A 23,693-nucleotide genomic window follows, 5' to 3' on the forward strand; every position below is an offset into this window, starting at 1 on the left:
AAACTGTACCATTCCAATGACTGTCTCCCAAAACAAATTGTTTATTGACTTCCATGTGTTTAATAAACTACTGAAAATGCAAGTGGACACTGGAGCTGCAGTGACTTTAGTAAATGCACAAAGATACATGACTTGGGCTACCCTCCCCTAACATAGGTGTTATGGAAGTTAGTTAGCTACATTAAACAGCAGATTCTGACTCTAGATCAGTTGTCTGCTCCTGTCTCTTACAAATCTGTTGTTCACTCTCTCACCTTTCTTGTTGTGTATCATTTCCTTACTACAGACATGTTTGGGTTAGATGCTTTAATGCTTTCAGTTTTCCATTCCCGATGTGGTAAATTCAGTGTCAGCTCAAGTTCCATATCATCAACTGGACTCCTTCTGCTCAGAGTTTTCATCTCAGTTTTCGCCTGGGCTTGGTTGTGCTACCAATTTTCAGGCCCACATTACCATGAAAGAAGGTGCCTGTTGCATTGTGCAACTCTGTGAAGTCAGAATTAGACTGTTTGATGTCACTCAAAGTCATTTGGCCTATTTCTTTTGCTGAATGGACTACACTACTGGTCATTATTAAGAAGCTGCCAGGTAAGCTTTGCATTTGCAGTGACTTCAGCATCACAATAACTGCACAGTCCATGATAGATACATACCCTTTGTCCCACCCTGATGAGTTGCACACAAAATTATCAGAAGGCCGCTACTTTTCCAAGACTGATTTGTGACAAGCATACCTCCAGGTCCTCTTGGATGAGGCCAGCAGGTGCCTTCTCATTGTCAATACACCTTTTGACCTATACCAGTATCAAGACTTGCTTTATGGCGTCACTAGCGTGCCCTCAATTTTTTAGAACAGCTGACAGCATAAATTCCCTCTGTGATATCATTGTTTTGAATTCTTATGCTTAAGACTTTCTTAGCAATCTCTGATCATTGTTTTCTGTTTTGCAGTCTGCGGGTCTCAAGTGTAATCTTGCCAAATCTCAATTTTTTCAGCCATCAATTGAGTACCTAGGTTTTGAGGGTCTTTGCACAGGGGTCAAGCCATTTTGTCATCATGTGGATGCAACTGAGGCTTTGCTACAGCTGATATCCATTAAGGAACTGCAGGCTTTTCTTGGTTAAGTTGCATGCTACAGTAAGCTTTTGCTGGATGCATCCACTGTTGCTGAGCTCTTGCATGTGCTTTTGCATAAAACTATGCCTTTTTTCAGGTACCCCATGTGTGGTCACTTTTCAGCAATGTCAACATCTCTTATTGGCTGCAGATGCCTCTCAGTATGGTCTTGGCACAGTGTGGGAGCACAAATACTGCAATCCTACAAGCTGCTGAGAGAGACACACTGCCTCCAGCAGGCCCCTCTCTATCCAACACCCTTTGCACTTGCTTACACTCCTAAGACTTCAAGTCCTGTTCAGCAGTTTATTCTCAGATTGAAAAGGAGGCTTTAGCACTTGTGTTCACCCTCAAGAAATTTCACATCTTCTTGTACTGTTCTAACACACAAGCTGTTGGTTGCTCTTTTTAACCATTCAGCTGCCATACTGGACAAGGCAATGCATCATCTGCAGCAGTCAGCTCTTTTCTTGTCCTGTTATCATTATCAGATCCAAGGACTTTTCCTGTCCTGTTATCATTATCAGATCCATTACTGGCTGGCAGCGCAACATGACAAAGCCGATGCCTTATCTTGGCTTCTGATCAGGCCAGACCCAGCATTCGATCAGAACACATTGCTTTGTTTCTATTTGGATACTGAGAACCAGAAGACGGTTGATGGTTTTCCCATCACTAGTACCACAATAGCATCAGCCATGACCATGGATCCTGTACTTAGTTGGGTCCTCTCTTTTGAGCACTAAGGTTGGGCAGAAAAACCACTCACTTGCACCTCACATCTCTTACATAATTACTTCTCCCTCCAGGACCACCTCTCTGGATTTGATGATGTTCTTTTTTTAGCTACAGAGGATGCTGCTCCCAGAGTTGTGATTCCCCCTTCCTTACACCATAATGTATGCAGCTTCTGCACGTCAGTCACTGGGAAACCTCTAACACTAAAGCTCTGGCCCACCAGCATGTGTATTGGCCAGGCATAGATGAGGACATTATGTGGCTTATTGCTGCTTGCACTCACTGTGTTCACCAATAGGCAGCCCTGGCAGTGTCTTTTCCCCCCTAGTAAACACTGCAGCACCTGTGGGAACATCTACATGTTGATTTTGCTGGGTCCTTCCTAAATCAGTATTGGCTCATTGCAATGGATGCCTATTGCAAATTTTTCTACATGGCACTTTGTCCGACCATGTTCACAGTGGCTACTATTTTGGCCTTGTCTAAGATTTTTGCAATCGAGGGACTTCTTTATATCATGCATACTGATAATGCCTCCCCAATTTGTTTCTAGAGATTTCCATCTTTTTGTTAGACCAGTGGTGTTCATCAATCTCACAGCTCCCCCATTTCATCCTCAATGTAATGATGCCAAACACATGGTTCAGACATTAAAAACTATGTGGAACTATTTATCTGGCAGGCCCCCTGAAGCTGCTTTAGACCATTTTTTGAGTTTGCACCATTTCACTGCAATGGGGGACAGGAGCCCAGCAGAGCTGCTACATGGATGCCCATTACGGACCCTCCTTCACTTGGTGCATCCAACACCACATCCACCGCCCTTGCTGGCTCCACAGCAGTTCCAGCCAGGTACTCCTGTCAGGGCTTGTGGTTTTGGCTGTTGGCTGAACTGGGTTTCTGTAGTCATTGAACATCACCAGGGCTGGCATCTATGCGTCGTCCGCACTCCTGATGGGCGGATGTCCCATCACTTCGACCAGTTGTGGCTTCACAAGGCAGGATCTGTTTCAGAGGACCCACCACCTCCCCTGTTTCTGCTGCCACCGATGCCTGTCCCTGTGTCACAGATGTCTGTTTCGCACTGCAGCAGGGGTCACTGCCCGGCAGATTGCTGTCTGGGGATCCTGTCTCAGCCCAAACTCCTCTACTGCCGTCACCGGTGCAGCCCTCGGCTGCACTTGACACCACAGTTGCTGCTGCCTCTGTTTCTAGGTCCTCTACAGCCATTGTCACTGATGGCCTGGCTGATGCCTCTGGCACTGACCGCTGACCTCAATGAGGAAATCGCTATGGAGACACCATGCCTGGTCCTGCCCTACAACCTCTCACAAGAGGGGGGCGACACGCCAACCTGCCCCCTCATCCTTCTGCCCCTACCTCACGGTGACTGCCTGCCACATGCTGCAGCAACCACCATCCACAGGTGATGAAATGGACATCATCTCTGTCACTGGTGTTTCCCATAACTTGTAATCTCAGTGCCTTGTGAGATCAGAGTTTTCTTTTTTCATGGTACCAGTGCTTTTTCAGTACCAGTGCTTCTTTGATACCACTGCTTTTTCAGTACCAGTGCTTCTTCTAGTACCAAGAATTTTTGTCTGTACCATGCATTTTTTCTGTTCCATGTACTTCTTTGTGCATGGTGTTTTTATGTATGTATGTGGTTTTCCCATGCTCTAGAAAGGAGTGATGTACCTTCACTCATGATGTGTGCGGTTTCAAAGATTGTGCGTCCATACATTTCACTGGTCTACTTATAGAGGCCACTTGAGTTGACCCCATGGCCCACTCTGGTGAGCTGCTGAAGAAACAGTATCATTAAAGCAATCCCAAATGAGTGCTGCAACCAATAATGCCCAAGGGGGACAAAACTCCACCCAAAGACCTTCTGCTAAATATTTCAAACAGGACACAAAAATCCTCAGAAAGATATAAAAAATGTATAAAATGCATATTTGAACCATCAGCTGGTTTTATTTTACATCCAAACATCTAACGCTTTTGATCTTCGACCATCTTTGTGGATGAAGGGTTAAAATTGTTTAAGCCACCATATTGCATTAGTTGTTACTTAAAATGTACAGTGTATTCCATGAATGTAAATATATGACACAGGACTTTAAAAGCAAACATACAAATACTAAATATATAAAGAGCAGTGCTGAAGAGAAGATCAGTCCTGGGGACATGCTGCAGTGTGGTGGCACAAGAGGAAACACCCCAGAAATCGACAAGGAGGGATTTCAACTGGTGAAAAACAATCACCAGCTGTTCTCCCATCCACACTGACTGACCTCAGTAAGGGTATCAAATAGGTTTGACGCAATTATACTCAAGAAAACATGCATGAGCAAACAAGGGAAGAGGAAGAGGCAGAGGGAGAAACAGACACTTGAAGGTACAGAATTTCCCTGCTAATAATGTAGTTTCAGAAAATTATAAGGAACTGTCCTACATAGTCAAGGAGATGCATGGGGAGAACAAATTGACCACCAAGACAACTGGGGGAGACAAAATAAAATCTCCCTCAAAACATTGAGGATTACACTGCAGTGAAGTAAGCTCTCGAGAATAGGAAACTTCCCTTCTTTACCTTCCCTCTGGTGGCAAGAAAGCCAATTAAGCTGATCTTTTGTGGGATCCTACATAAAATCACCACAGAGGACATTAAACAGTACCTTCAGGGCAAGGGGTTGGAGGTCATTTCAGTGACCCTGATGTTTCCAAACCGTCCTTGGCCCTTCACACAATCATCCTCCCAGACTCCAACAAGAACTGGAAAATCTGGAAGGTACAACAGATTCTGGGGCTTGTAGTAATGCCTGAGAAGCTAAAAAAGAAATCGGGACTGGGGTGCCGTTACAATTGCCAGACCCACAGCCACATCGTGCAGGACTGCTAGATGCCAGTGGTATGTGTCAGGTCTGCAGGACCACACATGTTCATGGAATGCCAGGTACCCAGGGGAGAGGAGAAAGAGACATGTGCCAACTGTAAGGGAGTGCACCCTGCTAGCTACATTGGATGCGCAGAGTATAAAACTCTAAGAGACAAGCAAAGCGGGAAAAAAGAGTGAGGCCAAAATACCAGAGCACAAATGATGCACAACACTAGCACTCAGACCACCACAACCATCACCACCACCTTCTCCAGGATGACAGGACAGGTCGATAATGCCTAAGGTCTTTGCCTTGTCAGCATACTCTGGTGCACTTGTCAGTGACCCACCATACCACCCTCCACCACCCAGTTGTAACCATGTCTCCCAAACTATGAAAAACTGTAGAGAAACCCCCACCCTGTCTGTCCACAACAGACCAGTCCATGAAAAGCAGCTGAGACTGTGACCATGGAACAGCTTGCTTCTTCCATCCATTTGCTGCATGCTTAGATGAGCCAGCTGGTCAATATTCTCATGACCATGTCACAGCTTCCCCCAACCTCAAATCAGCAATACATCAGACACTTGTAGCAGTGACTTCAACTGGAAACCCCATCCCCCACCATAGACAGAAGACACAACATACAGCGTCTCAAAATTTGTGCACCTAACACAGATAACCTGACTCTACAACCAATAGAGCTCAGAGTGTTCATGGAAGAGGAGGATATAGACATATGCCTATTGAGCGATGGCTCCTTATCGATTCTTCCCTGCCTCCCATAGTCATATGTGCCTATGGTGCCACAGTTCCATTTTTGTACTGATTCTTCTTGCGAAGCTACATCTCTGAAGGTGCATCAAGGAGGTGGAGGAACTTGGAGGGAGTCAGCACGATGAGGGGAAGTGGGTACGGTGGATCAGGGAGACCAGCAGCCCAGACTAACAGTGGCCAGCTGTATTTCTCAGGCACTTGTTTTGGTCACGGCCTTAGGGTTTCTTGCCTGCTGCAATTTTTGGGGAGACTGTGTCCAGTTGTATGAATTCCATTTGTCTTGACGTCCATTGGTTTGTGATTCAGGTGATTCAATCTGTGTGTGACGGGCTGTTTAACGCTGCCCTTACAGTATTCAACTTGTCTTTGCCTTTGGCACCTTTCATGCGCAGTGGCCATACTATGAGAGCTACTGGCTTTGCCTGGTCTTGGTGGCTTTCTGAAGGGCTGAATTTAATATGATTACTGATTGAGCCCCCTTTTTTATTTGTTGGTATTTTGTATTAATTGTGTATTTGTGCCTTTTAGTGTCACTGTAAGCATGGTTGTTTGGATTATTTATTGCATTGGGGTTTGGTCATGTAAGTCTGGTTACAGTGGCCAAAGGCAGTTATTCAACTAATATTGTTTATTCTTTTAGTGTATTGGTGATTACTTTGAAGGTTGCCCTGTTTTATTTAAATATTGGTGACCACCCCTTTTTAATGAGAGTATTGTTAATTGAAGTTTAGTCCTTTAGTATTCTTTAAGCAATTTTGTGGTGTAACTGATCTGAGTTTTGTTATGAAATTCTGACTGAACTGAAATGTTTAACTAGCCATATGGACACCTGAGTCTAAAGTAAATTAAGTTTACTAGTTGCACTTTCTGCTGCTGGTTATTTTAGCTGTTGCCTTTTTACTGTTTTCATACATGGGGGGGGATTTAAACCGTATGTGTCTAATAGGTATACAAATTGTGTTACAGATTTCCTTTCTTAAAGTGTTGCATAGGCATCTAACAGATGTGAAAATTGTTTAATTCCAGTTCTGTAGAGTTTAAGCTCATTACTTTCTGCCTTATTGTAATATTTGCCAACAAATGGCTTGGTGGCCTGATGTTATCAACTATGTTTGTTGCTGAGATTCTTTATAATTGTGACTAGCCAGCTGATAAAACTTGAAGCTGCCTTTAATTCTCATGTTCTCTTTTCTTGAATAGAGATCTTTGTTATGAGAGTTAAAGGTAAGTTACTACTCTTTGATATGTTCTTGTAAGGGCTTTATTTATAATTGTTAAACCACTTCTTTGGCCATCCCTTATTTAGTGCCTTTTGTTAACAGCAGCTTGCCTCAGCTTGCAGCTGACTTCTCTACACCTCATGGGAACAGAGCCTGTTGATGTTACACACTGCCTTGTGTTTTGTTACCTTGTGTCGTGGCATGGGGAATTGGCCTAAGCACGGTAATTCAGGCCGTCTGTTGGATGGTTGGCTGGTTGATTTGAGGAAGGGGAGCCAAGAGCTCGGTCATTGGTCCCATCAGCTTAGGGAATGATGGGGAAGGAAGTTGGGTGTGTCCTTTCAAAGGAACCATCCCGGCATTTACCTTAAATGATTTAGGAGAACTCATGGAAAACCTAAATCAGGACAGCCAGACATGTGTTTGAACCGTCGTCCTCCCAAATACAAGTCCAGTGTCTAACCTCTGCACCACCTCATTCAGTATTGTCTGTTGGAATGATTAAGTTAGTTTAAGTTGTCTTGTGTATTTTACACCCCAAATTATTATTCAAAATTGTACCCTTTCCCTCACAACATCTTGCTTATTAGGGTTTTAGATTTAAGTAAGTGTACTGTACCAGCTTTCTCTCAACCATTAGGGGTTTATAGTTTATTTAATGATGTTTCTTTTAATTGGCTTCAGCCTGAACTGCCAATGTACTGCTTTCACCTTGTATCCTCTAGAGCCATTTTAATGTTGTTTATTTTTTAAAAAATGATAAAGAAAAGGGGGGGGTGGAATATTCTGCTTGAATAGTATATTTGCTTCTTTTCTTAATATAAGGAACTATCAACGTTACTATGAAATAACTTGTTGCCTTTTTTGACATTAGTTATAGTGCTCTAAATTGTAACAGTTTCTGTGATTAGTGATATACCTTGGTTGAGATCAAACTGGATGTGGGAATAGGCCCAGAGGCCTCATTTTAACCATTTTATTAATGTGAAGTGCTACTGTTGTTTATTGTGTGTATATCTCTGATACACATTTTTGATATATTTGCCCTTTGATTGTTGTTTGTTAAGAGAGAGTCTGATCATTACTGTGTTTTATATTATTTGTTGTTATTTGAATAAATGTAATCAAATGACAAATGACATTATTACTCCGGGTTGCTCCCTCATGCTTCCTTATCCTTCCATCCTATGTAAAGGGTTATCACGCGAAACATTGTTAAAACCAGGAATAAGAGTCTCTGTACCAAATTGCAATTTTTACAGAAATGAACATCCCACTGGTGGAGGTGGGGTCACAGTATATGTCAAAAGGGGCATCAAACTTCACCAATTATACCCCACAATTACCAAGCTAGAAACAACATTAATAGAGGTAGCAACAGCAACTGGACCCCTCCTCGTCACTGCAGTTTATTGAATGTTAGAAGAGGATGACATACCTGCTTTAAGCCTAATCAGAGGCAAACTGCTAGTAACAGGAGATCTCAGTGCTAAACATGCAGACTGGAACTCAAGATATAGTAACCAAACTGGTCAACAACTGCAACAATTCGCGGACACTCACCAGTTTCAAGTATGGGAACCAGAGGAACCAATACACTTTTCCAAAACCAAGGGGAAGACCAGACATCCTTGGCATTGCCATCACAAAAAATCTGGTGGGCTTTGTGTCTAGAGTATCAATAAACAGAACATCTTTGGATCACAACCCTGTCTTTCTAGAGGTCAGCATAGAAGAATGGCTCTCTACCCAAAAGCACACTGTGATGTTCAAACATATAAATAGGGAACAATTCAGCAACACAATAGCTGCAGAAATCGCCCATGCCCCACCTCCAACAGCAGTGACTGCAGATCAGGCACTGACCAACCTCACAAGGGCAATCATACAAGCTGCTGAAGGAGCCACACTGCCTCCAGTGGGAGGGCCCTGCTCTACGCAGCTCCCTCTGCTCTTGCTTGCACAAATACAGCAGAAAAACAGGATGGCCAAAGATTGGAAGGTCACCAAAAACAAAGACACAAGGAGGTTGCTCAACAAACTACAGAGGGAATCAAAAGCAGACCGTAATGAATACCACAACCAGCAATGGTCTGCAAGGCCGTCAACTCCCAAAGTAGAAGATAACAGATTGTGGCGAGCTACAAAGCAGTTCATAAAAAGACGCGTGAAAATGCCACTTCTGCATGGTGAACATGGACTGCAGTTCAAAGCTACAGGTAAAGTTAAAGCGCTAGTAGACATGTTTGAAAAGTAATACAAACCAGCAGAGGCACAGGGACAAGAACACTTTGCAACTGTCATCCAACAACTGGTTGCCTTCATCAAGGTGGAAGATGAAGATGGCAACATGCCATTCTTCAGCCCTGAAGATGTGAGGCACTGCATCATGTCTCTGCAAGTTACTGAAACACCTCCCACCACTGGCTATCACCCACCTGGCAAACATACTCAGCAAACTCGTGTGATCACAAAAATTCCCTTCTCAGTGGAAACACACAGAAGTAATAGTGATTGCAAAACCAGGAAAAGACCTGGTGTTCCTGCAACAGTCTACGCCAATTAGTCTACTGCCCACCCTCAGTAAACTATATGAGTGCCTACTACTGATGCCTATACAGGATCATATTAGACAAGATGGTGTTGATGATGATGATGGATGATGATAATGATATTCAGTTTGTGGGGTACTCAACTGAATAGTTACCAGCACCCTTTGTGTCACTTTACCGAATGATGATGAAGTAAATAGGACAATACAACACTCAGTCCCTGGGTGAAGAAAATCCCCATCCCGCCCGAGAATCAAACCCAGGACCGTGCAATCCAGAGGCAGCAATGCTTGCCACTGGACCACGAGTTGCAGACTTATATTGTTGTTGTTGTTGTGGTCTTCAGTCCTGAGACTGGTTTGATGCAGCTCTCCATGCTACTCTATCCTGTGCAAGCTTCTTCATCTCCCAGTACCTACTGCAACCTACATTCTTCTGAATCTGCTTAGTGTATTCATCTCTTGGTCTCCCTCTACGATTTTTACCCTCCACGCTGCCCTCCAATGCTAAATTTGTGATCCCTTGATGCCTCAAAACATGTCCTACCAACCGATCCCTTCTTCTAGTCAAGTTGTGCCACAAATTTCTCTTCTCCCCAATCCTATTCAATACCTCCTCATTAGTTACGTAATCTACCCACCTTATCTTCAGCATTCTTCTGTAGCACCACATTTCGAAAGCTTCTATTCTCTTCTTGTCCACACTAGTTATCGTCCATGTTTCACATCCATACATGGCTACACTCCATACAAATACTTTCAGAAACGACTTCCTGACACTTAAATCTATACTCGATTTTAACAAATTTCTCTTCCTCAGAAACGATTTCCTTGCCATTGCCAGTCTACATTTTATATACTCTCTACTTCGACCATCATCAGTTATTTTACTCCCTAAATAGCAAAACTCCTTTACTACTTTAAGTGTCTCATTTCCTAATCTAATTCCCTCAGCATCACCCGATTTAATTTGACTACATTCCATTATCCTCGTTTTGCTTTTGTTGATGTTCATCTTATATCCTCCTTTCAAGACACTGTCCATTCCGTTCAACTGCTCTTCCAAGTCTTTTGCTGTCTCTGACAGAATTACAATGTCATAGGCGAACCTCAAAGTTTTTACTTATTCTCCATGAATTTTAGTGCCTACTCCGAATTTTTCTTTTGTTTCCTTTACTGCTTGCTCAATGTACAGATTGAATAACATCAGGGAGAGGCTACAACCCTGTCTCACTCCTTTCCCAACCACTGCTTCCATTTCATGCCCCTCGACTCTTACAACTGCCATCTGGTTTCTGTACAAATTGTAGATAGCCTTTCGCTCCCTGTATTTTACCCCTGCCACCTTCAGAATTTGGAAGAGAGTATTCCAGTTAACATTGACAACAGCTTTCTCTAAGTCTACAAATGCTAGAAACGTAGGTTTGCCTTTCCTTAATCTTTCTTCTAAGATAAGTCGTAAGGTTAGTATTGCCTCACATGTTCCAACATTTCTACGGAATCCAAACTGATCTTCCCCGAGGTCCGCTTCTACCAGTTTTCCCATTCGTCTGTAAAGAATTCTTATATTAGATGAGTGCAAATATTGCCAAAATTTCAGTTAGGCTTTCAGCAAAAACATTGTGTTGCCCAAAAAAATTATGAGTGTCACTGAAGCAGTCACAGAAAGCTTCAGCTGAAAGGTCTATTGCAGGGTTGTCTTACTAGATGTAGCAAAAGCCTTCAACTCCGTCTGGTACACTGAGTCACGACACAAAATGTGCAACCTAGGCTTCCCCATAAAGATTGTCAAAATAGTGACAAACTATCTCTCTGGTGGCACTTTTGCAGTTAAGATCAATAGATCCTTGTCAACCAGGAGAAGAATCAGTTCAGGCGTGCCCCAAGGTTCAGTCCTGGGGTTGTCCTTTACAATGTGTGCGCTGCTGACATTCCAATGACACAGCATGTATACACTGTGCAATACACAGATGACACTGCATTCTTCTCCTGTTCAACAAACAGGAACCTGGTTACAAGAAGTATGCAAATTGCTCTAAACAAGATGAAAAACTGGGCATAGCAATGGCACATCACCCTCAGCTCTGAGACGACACAAGCCTTGCTGCTCACCAGACATCATGGCAAATGCCATCCTCCAAGAAGACCCTATCAACTGCTAAAACTGCATGGCCAAACTCTCCCTTGGAGAAACTCTGCGAGGCATTTCAGTATCACACTTGACAAACGCCTGACTTGGAAGTGCCACATTGAGGAGCTTCACAGAATTGCTTTCACCAGGATGCACATACTGTACCCAGCCCTGAACTCCAGCAGTTCTCTCGATCCCAGCACAGGTGTAGTGTTCTATCAAAGCCTAATTAGGCTGATACTAGAATATGTATGCCCTGTATGGGGCTTCACAGCCAGACTGATGGTAGACCAATTACAGAAAGTACAAAACAGAGCTCTAAGGAGAGCTCTTCATGTGCCAATGCTCTTCCCCAGAGCAGCCCTACACAAAGCTGCAGGCATAGAACTATTAACCACGTTTTTCTTCTCCCTGGCACGGGCAATGTGACCAAACACGACACATACAAAATACCAAAATCACTACTTGAATAGCAGAATAGGCAACAAAGGAAAAACTTCTCGGCAAAATAAGAAATAATGCAAGAACAGGCAAATAACATAACACAATGTCCTAGAGAAGGAAATGTCAACCAGAGACAACAATGTTCACAAAAACAGACTCTTAGGAAAGAGGACAAAAAGGAAGTGAACACATGGTCGGCCTATTATGTAACCTGTATTAGGCTATTTACTGTTGTCCAGTCATTGTGTACAGTGTGAACCACAACTCTTACTTCATTGTATCTTAAGTGTTGCTCTGTAAAGTACTATGTTCAATAAATTATGTTTTTCTTGCTATAGCAGATACATTTTAAGATGTGATTATTTTTTTCTATTTTACATAATTCCAGAGCGTTTTAGAGGTGTTAGAAGGCGTCTCTGTTTCTAGTATTCTATAGCTAGACTGCTTTTGCTTCATCTATTATCATTGACATGTATGCTTTCTTCTTGTTCTTGTAAGCTTCATCACTGGCCTGTCCTTTATCTTCTTGTTAATTTTCATATAATTCTCTCAGTTACTTTCTAACTTTTTTTAATATCCATGAAGATCAATTTTTTGTTTGATTTACCACTAACAGTCTGACATACAGATACCTTTTGGAAGGTACATATATGTTTTGTACCCTTGATTCTCTGCAACTGACACAAAACCCAGCAAATATCAGCTGCGTAGAATTTGTTTTTGAAATTTTACTGAGAGAGACTGGTATCTTGTCTCATGCCCATTTTCAGTGGCATATTGTAGTGTTTCTTGATATCTTGTAATTTGTCATCTGACAGGTGAAAACTGCACCATTTACATTGTATGGAAGCAGGAAAAATGTTTTTTTTTACACTCAGTTCTCTGCAGCTTACACAAAATTCATCTTTCATGACTAAACTATTAACTTAAGCTGCACAGAATTTGTATATAATTTTTTTGTGGTGGACTGGTATCTACATTTATGTTGTGACTCAATACACAAGGTGAAACTTGCATCACAAATATTGTGGAAATGGAAAGTGCTATTGATGTACAGTTTTCACAGAATGAATTGGCAGTCAGGAGCTTGTATTGTCAACCAATCAACATATTGTAACAACACTTGGAACTAGTATTTTTTGTGCAAACACACACGTTTTTTAATGGAACATTGCCTATTGACATTAACGAACTAAAAATAGGTTAAATTAGAATATCAGTGGTGTTTGTTGCACGGTTCTGTGTGTGAGTTGTTTAAGAGATAACATATTTTGTGAAGTCCCCACACCAACACTTAACAATATCTGTGGTAGCACATAATAAAAAACATCACTAGTGCAGACACTAGTTATGTGGATTCTGACGAGTCACGAGACATACCAAAGGTTGTGTTCGAAATGACCAGAGCACCAGCAGTGGCAATACACGCTCCCAGTCCAGTATTTGAACAACTGCTGCACATGTGCTAGCATTTCAGGGAGATGCCCGAGTAGGCTGCAGTAATACATCATTGCATACCAATGGGCATAGTTGGTATGTCCTTGTAGACAATGCCTTTCAGCTTTCTCCACAGAAAAAAGACTAGAGGCATCAAATCCAGGGAATGGGCTGGCCAAGGTACAGGTCCTCTGCATCCAGTCCAACGATTTGGAAACAGTTCATGAAGATATGCTGTAGTACTTCATGCACTACGGCCTGGACAGCCATCATGTTGGCACCACAGGTTCCTTCTAGTCTGCAGAGGAATGTCTCCTAGCATCCATGGAAGAGGGTCTGTTATCAGGGTGTGCACGTTCAGGGTTCTTTCTGTGAAAAATGGACCTATGAGCTGATGGTTCACTATTACACACTACACATTTACACTCCATGGACGCTGACATTCCACTTCACAAAGACGATGGGCATTGTCAACAGATCAATAATGCGCATTTTGGCAGATTACCTTTCCATGATTGGTAAATGTGGCTTCATTGCTAAACAAAATACATGATACCTCTGGAGTATCTTGTCTTAATGCACATGTACAGAAGTTAACATGATTCTCATAATCATTTCCATGCTGCTCTTGATTGTTTCCATGCAGCTCTCGATGGAGAGAGATTGAGAATTCTCAATGGAGAATGCGTAGGTCACTTGCCTTACTCGTGCCACTTCCTTGTGCGATTGTGTGGGAGGTAACATGTAGATCAACAGCAACAGGAACATTAATTTTCCCTCTTGTGTCATCACTTTTTTCCTTCTGTTATGTTGTCTATGTGTTACACTATCTCTTTGACATAAATGGCTGAAGAGGTTGGTAAATAATTGCTGATATGGCTGACATCTGTTGGGATATCTTAGCGCATATGCAGTACAAGAACAAACAGGATTCTTCCTACTCTCTCCATACACCATGAGCATGCTGGCTTTCTCTGCCTTGGAAAATCCTATTATCCACTCACAACCTACTGCTTGGACTGTCACACACTAACTAACAAGCACACTGCAGTGCACTTAAGGAACACAGAAGCACACTGTAAGCAAACATAACCAACAGTGTACATGGAAACTACACAGGTTGAATGGCACAGACAAGTGTCAGTGTGGAAACTTCTCAAAATATGATATTTCATAAATGACTACACTAGAATCCTGCAACAAACATCACTGACATTCTAATTTACCCTACTTTTAGTGTATTAATGTCAATAGGCATTGTTCTATTTAAAAAGTGTATGTTTGCACAAAAAATACACTTTCTATGTATTATAACAATCTGTCAATTGGCTAACAATACGAACCCCTGACTATCAATCCATTCTGTGAAAACTGCACATCAGTAGCATTTTCCATTTTCACAGTATCTGCAGTGCAAGTCTTAAGTGATTTTCCTGCTGTCTTCTCAGCTGTTCTCTACATTACCTGTTGTGTGTAACTGTCTCATGAACTTGTACTGAGACTGTTATGGACTAGTTGTCAAACATGTGATATTGTTAGCACAATGTTTTTTGGGACTATGTCACCGCTTATCGAGTGCTTAAAACTTCTGTGTGATTAGGAACCATCAAAAGTAAAAACCAGCAGCAAACATGCATTGTCAAACATATAGCTCTTTCTAGAACATCTCATGTTGGCCTGTTACACTCTCAAGACTCAGTTTTTACTTTTGATGGTGTCTAATGCCACAGAAGTTTTAAGCATTTGATAATGGAATTATATAGTCCTGAAATGTTGTGGTAACAATATTACGCAGTTGACAGCTGGTGTGTAACATTCTCAGTAAAGTGTCCTCCACATAATTACCACCTTTTCTATTTTTCACAAGAATGATAGCCTGCTGAAATACCCTAGTTTATACAAACTAAATTCAACCACTATGTTGTCTTCGTTCTACACCTCATCTCCCAGTTCAATTGTTTGCCATAAATGGTCTAAGATAACAATGTTCACATTCTGATTTTTTTTTGTCTGTCAGTGGGTGCATTTGAAGGAACATACTCTATTAATGAGCTCGATGTGTCTGCAAACCTTATCAATTTCTAGTTTGAACTTTAATGTGTATGTTGTTAAAGTTTGCAGGGTATTTGGAGTTGTAAATATTCCATCTTCTGGCAGTGGGTATGTGCAATTTTTTGAAATTGTACTTGTTGAGATGGCCTGGTTACATGTGATTCTTGTAATATCACCAGCCACAGGGAGGCCTAAAATCTATTATTTAAGGACACTGGTTTTGTGTAAACTGTATTCAATCTGTGTGTATTTTTATTTTTTTAATTTATCATATAGACAGCTTTATAAACTTAAAAAATGTTCAGAAAAACACTGCACCATAATTCCTTGTATTTTTTGTGGCTGTAATATCCTTTTTACACTGCTTTAAGTTTTTTACAAGTGTAGTTCAGTTCAGTTCAGTTCAGTTCAGAAAAGCGTGAGCTGTGTAAATTATAATAAATAGATTCTGCATATGAATTATTGAAACCAGTGAATAATTTATATATTTGGGAAGGAAAATGTGGTGAATTTGTAGTATATGCAGAAATTCAAGAAGGATCCCAGGGAAAAAGAAGTCACTACAGTATGAATTTCAATGACAAATATACCACCAGAGTCAAATTTGATTTCCACTTGTAGGCACACCAGTACATGTCAGTCTAAATCAGTCAATGTACATTTAACTGGAAAACTGACACCCCCACAGACACATTGGCTCCACACCCTTACAGACTTCAGTCTGCCGGACCAAAGAAGACAACAGGCTGCAATTAAAAAATGTCACAAGTTTCATGCTACCAAAGTTCCACAAGTACTTCTGATCCACATTATGGTGGATAACAATCCACACTCCCACCTGAAGTCCCACAGACCTGTGTGGGAAGATGATGTCCTATTGCAATGTAATCCTTTCTCCTGGAGAAAGCTTGGAAAGAGAGATGGAAGATTTCTGTTCTAACATCTACGAGGACCTCACTATACATGTACGTATATTCTCTGCATGATACCATGCAGTGCAAGGCAGAAGGTACACTATACCACTACTGGTCATTCCCTTTCGTATTCTATTCATAAAGGGAGTGAGAGAAAAATAACTGCCTGTGTGTCTCCATATGAGCCCTAATTTCTCTTATCTTGTCTTTGTAGTTGTTGTGCGAGATCCACATGGCAGTAGAATCATTCTGCAGTCAGAGTCAAATGCTAGTTTCCTAAAACTTTCTCAGTAGTGATTCAGAAAAAGACTGTTGTCTTCCCTCCATGGATTCTCATTTGAGTTTATGGAGCACTTCTGTAATACCCATACTTTGGTCAAACCTACTGGTAACAATCTAGCAGCGCACCTCTAATTTCTTCCTTCAACCTGACCTGTTGGGGATCCTAAACACTCAAGCAGCATTCAGTCATGGGTCACACAAATGTTATATACACAATCTCCTTTATAGATGAGCTGCACTTTCCTAGAACTGTCCCAATAAACTAAACTCTACCATTCACCTTCCCTACTACTGACTTTACATGCCCATTTCATTTCAAATTCCTTTGTGTCATTACCATTAGGTATGTAACTGACATGAGTGTGTCAAACAGTATATCACTAATACTATATTTGAAGATCAGAGGATTATTTTTCCTACTCATTTGCATCAACTTACATTTTTCTGCATTTAGAGGAAGCTGCCATTCATCACATCAAATAGTGTGTGTGTTTGTGGTTTATGGTTGCTCAACACCCAAGCCAAATGGAAATTCTGTCTAAGTTTTACTGAACCTTCTCATAGTCACGCAGTACTGACACTTTCTCACACACTACAGTGTCATCAACAAATAGTCACAACTGCTGCCCACCCTATCCATCAGATCTTGCAGTTCTATCACACTTCACAGTGACACTCCCAGTGTTGTCCTTACCTCTAATCAACACTTGCTGTCTACGATTTGAAAAATCGTGAAGCCACTCACCTATCTGGAAGCCTAATGTGTATGCTCTGGCCTTTGTTAACGGTCTGCAGCGGAGCACTGTGTCACTGCAATGCAACACTCATGCCTGAAACCAAACTACTCAAGTGCAAATGTCCTGCTAAATTAACTTCAGCATTAAACGGATTCCTGTCCTCTGAAAGGTTAACACCTGCCAAAGGCAGAAGTCTGGCAGAGCTCCTATGTGGGCATCTTCACAGGATGTTTCTGGATCTCCTGTTTACACCCCAGAACAAGAAGCAGATGGAGCTACACTATGTGGATGTGCACTGGTGTGGGCATTCAAATTTAGATGGAGTCCCACGTAGATTCAGCGTTCCACGACACAAAAGCAAGATGGTGCCCTGCCCCCCCCCCCCCCTCCATTCCCGTGAGCTGATGGGCACACCCATGGACACTGATCTAGCTTCACTGATGGTTGAATCACTGGACCTACCATGTCCCACAGGGATACGTATGCTCCCAGAAATCTCTAGCCCTATGCAAGACACTTTGGATCCAACACCACTGTTGGCAGTGGCCCTGGACATCTTTGAGTAGCCCAGAGCATGGCCACTTTCACAAAAATTGCCCTCCCCCTCACTGGACGGGCAGTTACAGTCTCTACATGCCAGTTCAAGGAAGGAAGGATTTATTAACCTCACCAGACATGCAAATGGAATATATGGACACTTTAATATGTATAACTCTGCCAACATCCAACACGTGCACTTGCTGATATTGCAGAGTCGTCACATAACTTCTGTTGCATATGAATTTGAGACCATCCGGTGGAAGACACTCTCTCAGTTGGTATTATTTGACTTATTTGCCTCTACATGTGAACTACAACCCCCACTGCTATTAACCTGGACTGATTTTGACTTCTTGCATGTAGTGCTTGGACTGGTGAGCATCTGGTTTCTGCCAGCACCTGGCTTAATGTAACTTCAATTAATATTATAACTACTATTATGTCTGCATTGTGAAGTAGTAATGCTTGGACATACATCAGTTTCAGTTTTACATATTAACCTGGAACTACGGCTTATATTAATTCCCGTCCAAATTTGTTATTGATTGGTTTAGTGAACTTAATAAACAGTTTTAATCTGTTGTTACATATGTTTATTTGTGTTCCATAAATGCTGTTAGCTTTGAAGTCAAGGTTACAACAAGAGTCTTATGACACATTGGCTAATGATCCTGAGAGGTAGGTTCAGCTGCCTTATCAGTAGGCACAATGCCTCTTTTCTCACATTGTACGACAGTTCTCTTAAGTTTATCCATCAAGTGCAGGTGAATGTAATGGATGTGTTTCAGTGTAGTCACATTTGTGTTGGATGATGATGAAAGAAGGGAGATGTCTAGCCCAGGTGCCACCATATAGCCTACTGCTCTCAAATAATACTGAGGTTTCCAATGAGTTTAGCAACTGTGTTGGTGCCCTCATTCCATAAAACACTGCAGAGAGATTTGGAATTTAATCCAGAACAGTGGCACGATATCTGGTGATCAGAAACTTTATGCCACCACCTCTGCAAATGCTCTCACACATGTAAAGGTGCTCAAAATTTCTTCAATCACAGGGATTCAAACTGACTATCTTCAAGTCAAGCCCCATGAGTATCACTTCTATCAGGACCAAAAGGCAAGATTTTAATCTACCAGGAAGTTTCATAACAGTGCACACTCTGCTGCAGAGTGAATATCTCATTCTGGAAGATTACACTGTTCGCAGCTTGCAGAGAGTCACTGAAATCCTGCCCACCTTCCATGCAAAAACCCTAGTAAGTGGTACAACGGGAAACACCCTTTGTCATGCCTGTAGCAGTGTTTTGCAGAGTGTTGATGTGGAAAATAAAGGAACCGCTGTGTGCACAACATTTTTCCAGTAACAATGAGGCAGCAAAAAACTTTTTCTGAGTCAAACTCAGGACTACTACAATCATGGCATAGAGCAAGTTGTACATCATTAGCTGAAAATGTGTAAATTTGTGGGGAGATTAAATAGAGAAGAATTAATAAATCTTCAAAAGTTGAGATTTCTATCCACCCAAAGGTACAAATCTTATGTGACTTGGCCATCCCTTTATGTGTGTCACACATTCAGTGGTGGCTCACCAATGTCAGCACACATGCTGGTTGGTAAAGTGCTTCCTATTTATTCATTTTAACTAAAACAGACACATTTGACACCACATCTGTTTTTTATTTTGACCTCTGAACAGGCATAAGCCTCAATATTAAATAAAGAGAAGGGGAAAAAGAACAAAATTGTAATTCAGTAACAGCATTTAATATTTCAAAAAAAGTTATATCTGGCCATGACTGTAAACAATGAATGAAATAAATAATAACATGCTACTACGCAACATGGTGAGTGTGCATACAGTTGCACAGCAAGAAATGAATTATCTACATAGACTGTACACGAAAGATTTACATATTTGACACAAACAATACACACATACACACATGCTCATATATGTATATATAACTATATTAAGTATAAATAATCTTACTTGACTAGTACTGAAGGATGATCACATTAATTAAGCCTATTCACAATCTCTTCACACACATTTTCCACATTTTGTCACATTACATCACATCTTCTCACAAGAGAACATTTCTCAAATAAATGTGGAGAAAAAATGATAGGCATTAAGAGAAGCAACAAATTAGGAACAATGTCAAGTGATAAATGGAAGAATAATTCAGCCACCAAGTTTTGTACAAAAGAACAAAGCAGATTAAACAAGACGTAAAAAGCATTGCATTAAACACTTTCGAGTAAACTAGAATTGTTTTTAGACTGCTGATATTAGGTTTCCCTGAAAATAACCATTTGTCACACAATCATATTGCTCTGTGATTTACAAATAAACACACAAACCTTGCACAAGAATAACAACCAATAAAATTTTCACATCACTTCTTTGTTTAAGCTGTAAGTTTGTAAATACTATGTCCATTCCTGCTGCTTATGAAACAGTTCTGTCATTCTAAGACCAATATACCTGTACTTCCCCTAGGTGATTACAACACAATATTCTTGATCATACACACAGCTTGTTTTATGAAAATATCAATTTCAGAGCCTTTGAATTATAGTGCGGCTTACCAGTCTAAATACTTATGAACACAAACAGCACGTCCTCAAGATAATTTTTTTAAATATTAAATTTTTGAAAATTAGACTAATTTTAAATGAATTGTCAAAAGCATACTACAAAGTTTTGCTTTCCTCTATCTATACAACAGTAAGTGGATAATAGTGATTCTAAAAGGAAAATTTCTTTCATGTCCCAAAAGTATAAAATCAAAGACATATGTATAAATAAAACAAAAATGACAGAATGACACCACACATACCCTACAGTATATACTGAACTAGCCACATACATTTATAACAGTAACAACAACAACAACAATAATATTGTGAGACTGTATAATTCTTAGCATGTTGAAAAATGCTTAAAAATTCACAGTGCTGCATGCAGTTTCAGTGCATGTAATCATATAATGGACATCAAAAATGTGCTGTTATATTTTCAAAGCCTCTTTAGAGGACATAGCAACTAGTGTGTGAGTGCAGTAATACTGAAGTATATACAGCCTCAGAATTTTGCCAGGTTTGTTGAAATCATATGTTGTGACACAGAGATTCAAGTTTCAAGAAATGGTTTGGTGAATAATATGGTACAATTGTATGTAGCCATGAAGAGAATTTCAAAACCTCCCTTCTCTAATCATAATGAAACAGAAATGTCTAACCTCTGTATGGCAAAAAGAAGTTTATTTCTACAGTTGCCAGGTGAGCTAGGAATAAAAATAATAAAAGAACAAAAAGGAGCAGCATTCAATGTAGTATCATCAAATAATGAAACAAATAAACGTATTTATGAGGAAGATAAATATTATATTGCTTGAATACAATATTTTGCTTTGAAGCAATCATAATGTGCTGTATGAGAGTGTAATTGACTAGGAATTATAGCTGATTTAGTACTACATGCAAATACTACTGTATTTAAATTTTGAGCAATCCCAATAAAGACACTTAGAAGTGCAGCTACTAATGAATTTAGCTGCACCAAAGAAATTGGTATATTATTATATTTGTTGGAACATGATAATCTTCAGGCACAAATAATTTGTGTTCTTTAATATTGTGAATTACTGCATAAACAAACAAACCTAACAAAATTCTGAAAGCATACATTATGTAAAACATGTATTGCAAGCTTGTAAATAGACAAACTCAGTATGTCTACATTTTGTATAAAGCTCAAGAAATTCAATAATTACAGAACTGGAATGACAAGAATTTATTGTAGTTTCTTTTAATACTAAAAACGAGTAGCATATAAAGCAGAAATCAAATGAGGTTGAAAGTAAAAATAATACCAGTTAATTCAAAAATATTTGTTTCAGATGATATTAATTACAAGTAAACATGTATTAGCATATTTGCAAAAGCTGTAACTTGAAAGAAACATGCAAAGTATTCCATCTCAAATTTGTCAAGATTGTTGGCCCCTTGTTGATGCACCTCTCTTATTTGAAATGAATACTTAAAGCTGTTCCATTTAGAAATCTGTGCTGAATAAAATATGTGGACGCAACATAAATTTAGTTTTCTAAACACTTTAATGTCATTTATTTTGTTTAATTTTTAAATATATATTCAAGGCAAGCACTGGTTGGCCGGAATGCGTAGCAAAATGTCTTGCTGATTCAGCAAAGGTGACAGAGATAGCTTCAATTCTTGAGCTGTTAACATCTCTTGTCAACAACTGCAAAATTTCAGTGTACAACAAACATTTTTTGAAAGTCTCTATGTGACATATTCATTTTATATGAAATTACTCAGCACTTATGCAGTAAATCTTTATATGAAAATTCAGTGATAATGCAATCAACTACATGAAGCATTATCTAAGGAGACTAAAAAATCTGCAGTCAACTAATTTAGGTATCCTGATAAAGTTTTGTAGTTGTGTTTCTGTCTCACAGTTTCATACCACTGCTTACAGCATAAATCTTTACATTGAGAAACATCTCAGTCTATGTTTAATATGGATATAAAAATAACTGCCGCATTATTACACTGTTTGCAGCAAAGTATTTAAATTTTTATGCTATGACAATGCAGAGAGCTGGATATTCATAATTAAAGTACTCACAACAAGAGAGAAGTATTCATTTATATGAAAGAAATGTTTAATATGAACATTTGCAATTTCTTTGCTGATCAAAAATCAATACATATAAATTTTTTGTGTGCATGCTCATAGTAAAATAGCAAGCTTTGTCCGAAACTTTGGGACCTGAGAATTGATGGGGAAGCAAGCTAATATATTTCTTATTTTTCACATTTCAAACAGAGGAAAAATTTACAATACAAAATAAATTTCTCTTGTAAAATATCTTAATGATTTTCATGTACACATTACATGGAACAGATCACTGACCATGCTGTATTTCATTTGCCACATTTCACTGACAATAGATTAACTATAGCCCTTGGCTAAAATCTCCCATACAAAAAGCAAAGTACCAGTCAATGCACAAGTGAATTGTAACAGGCAAGATACTTGTTTCATTTTACACAAATATTAATTATGTTGATAAAATATCACTATTAAGTCTTTTAACCTCTTCCAGCTTTGGTAACTAGCTGTAACATCGTATATCTGACCTGTAACTGTAAGTGATATAACAGGCGATTCTACAGAAAAATAAAATACTAAATGCCACAAAACTCATAAAGGGAACTCTTCCTGAACTGCACATCTTAAATTACACACAAAGATGCAAAACTCAATAGCTAATGCAGCTGATTCAATATGCCTGAGAATTTAGTTAACAATGTACACTGCTGAATATGCTGTTTCCAGCATAACAAAACAGACTTCACAACTCATCACACATGCTGTCCTGATGAGTAGCCCTCATACGGCAGCTTTCTTTGGTCACAATTTGCTGTATTTCTACCAATGTGCTACTTTATAACATTTTGACATTTCATTCTATACCAAATGTGTTTGTCTCTTCAACTGCCAGAAGTAACTTCTCATAAAGTACTTCTGGTGTAGGGTATGGTGGCAGGTCCAGACGGTTAAAACACGTGTGAGCCCTAAAACATAAAACAAATCTTTTATGTACAAAAGAAAATACACACTGAAAATTATTTTTACAAATAATTACAGTTTCTGAAAGTGAATAAGAAGGAAGAAAGATGCTTAAAATGAGACTTGTGGCAACAGTAACCTTATACTAGAACCTCCGCCATCCCCACTATTTTTAAGTTCACTAAAATAACACTGCAGAGTTCATGGCATTTTATTGATATCATCAGTTACAGTTACAACTCCTATAATGATGGCAGAAAAAAAAG

General features: G+C 39.9%; 2 protein-coding genes across 2 annotated transcripts in view; both read right to left on the reverse strand.

Moving 5' to 3' along the window:
* The window catches only part of LOC126252174 (leucine-rich repeat-containing protein 23-like), a 118,160-nt gene extending 115,075 nt beyond the window's left edge, over positions 1 to 3,085 (reverse strand). The window contains exon 1 of the mRNA XM_049953043.1: positions 2,805 to 3,085. Within this exon, the coding sequence (XP_049809000.1) occupies positions 2,805 to 3,085 (281 nt within the window). The remainder of the gene's footprint in view (positions 1 to 2,804) is intronic.
* A 16,485-nt stretch (positions 3,086 to 19,570) lies between these two features.
* The window catches only part of LOC126252776 (E3 ubiquitin-protein ligase HECW2-like), a 188,730-nt gene continuing 184,607 nt past the window's right edge, over positions 19,571 to 23,693 (reverse strand). The window contains exon 13 of the mRNA XM_049953705.1: positions 19,571 to 23,432. Coding sequence (XP_049809662.1) covers positions 23,321 to 23,432 — 112 coding nt within the window. The 3' untranslated portion in view covers positions 19,571 to 23,320. The remainder of the gene's footprint in view (positions 23,433 to 23,693) is intronic.

Source organism: Schistocerca nitens, chromosome 4 (assembly GCF_023898315.1).
Source record: "Schistocerca nitens isolate TAMUIC-IGC-003100 chromosome 4, iqSchNite1.1, whole genome shotgun sequence".
NCBI lineage: Eukaryota > Metazoa > Arthropoda > Insecta > Orthoptera > Acrididae > Schistocerca > Schistocerca nitens.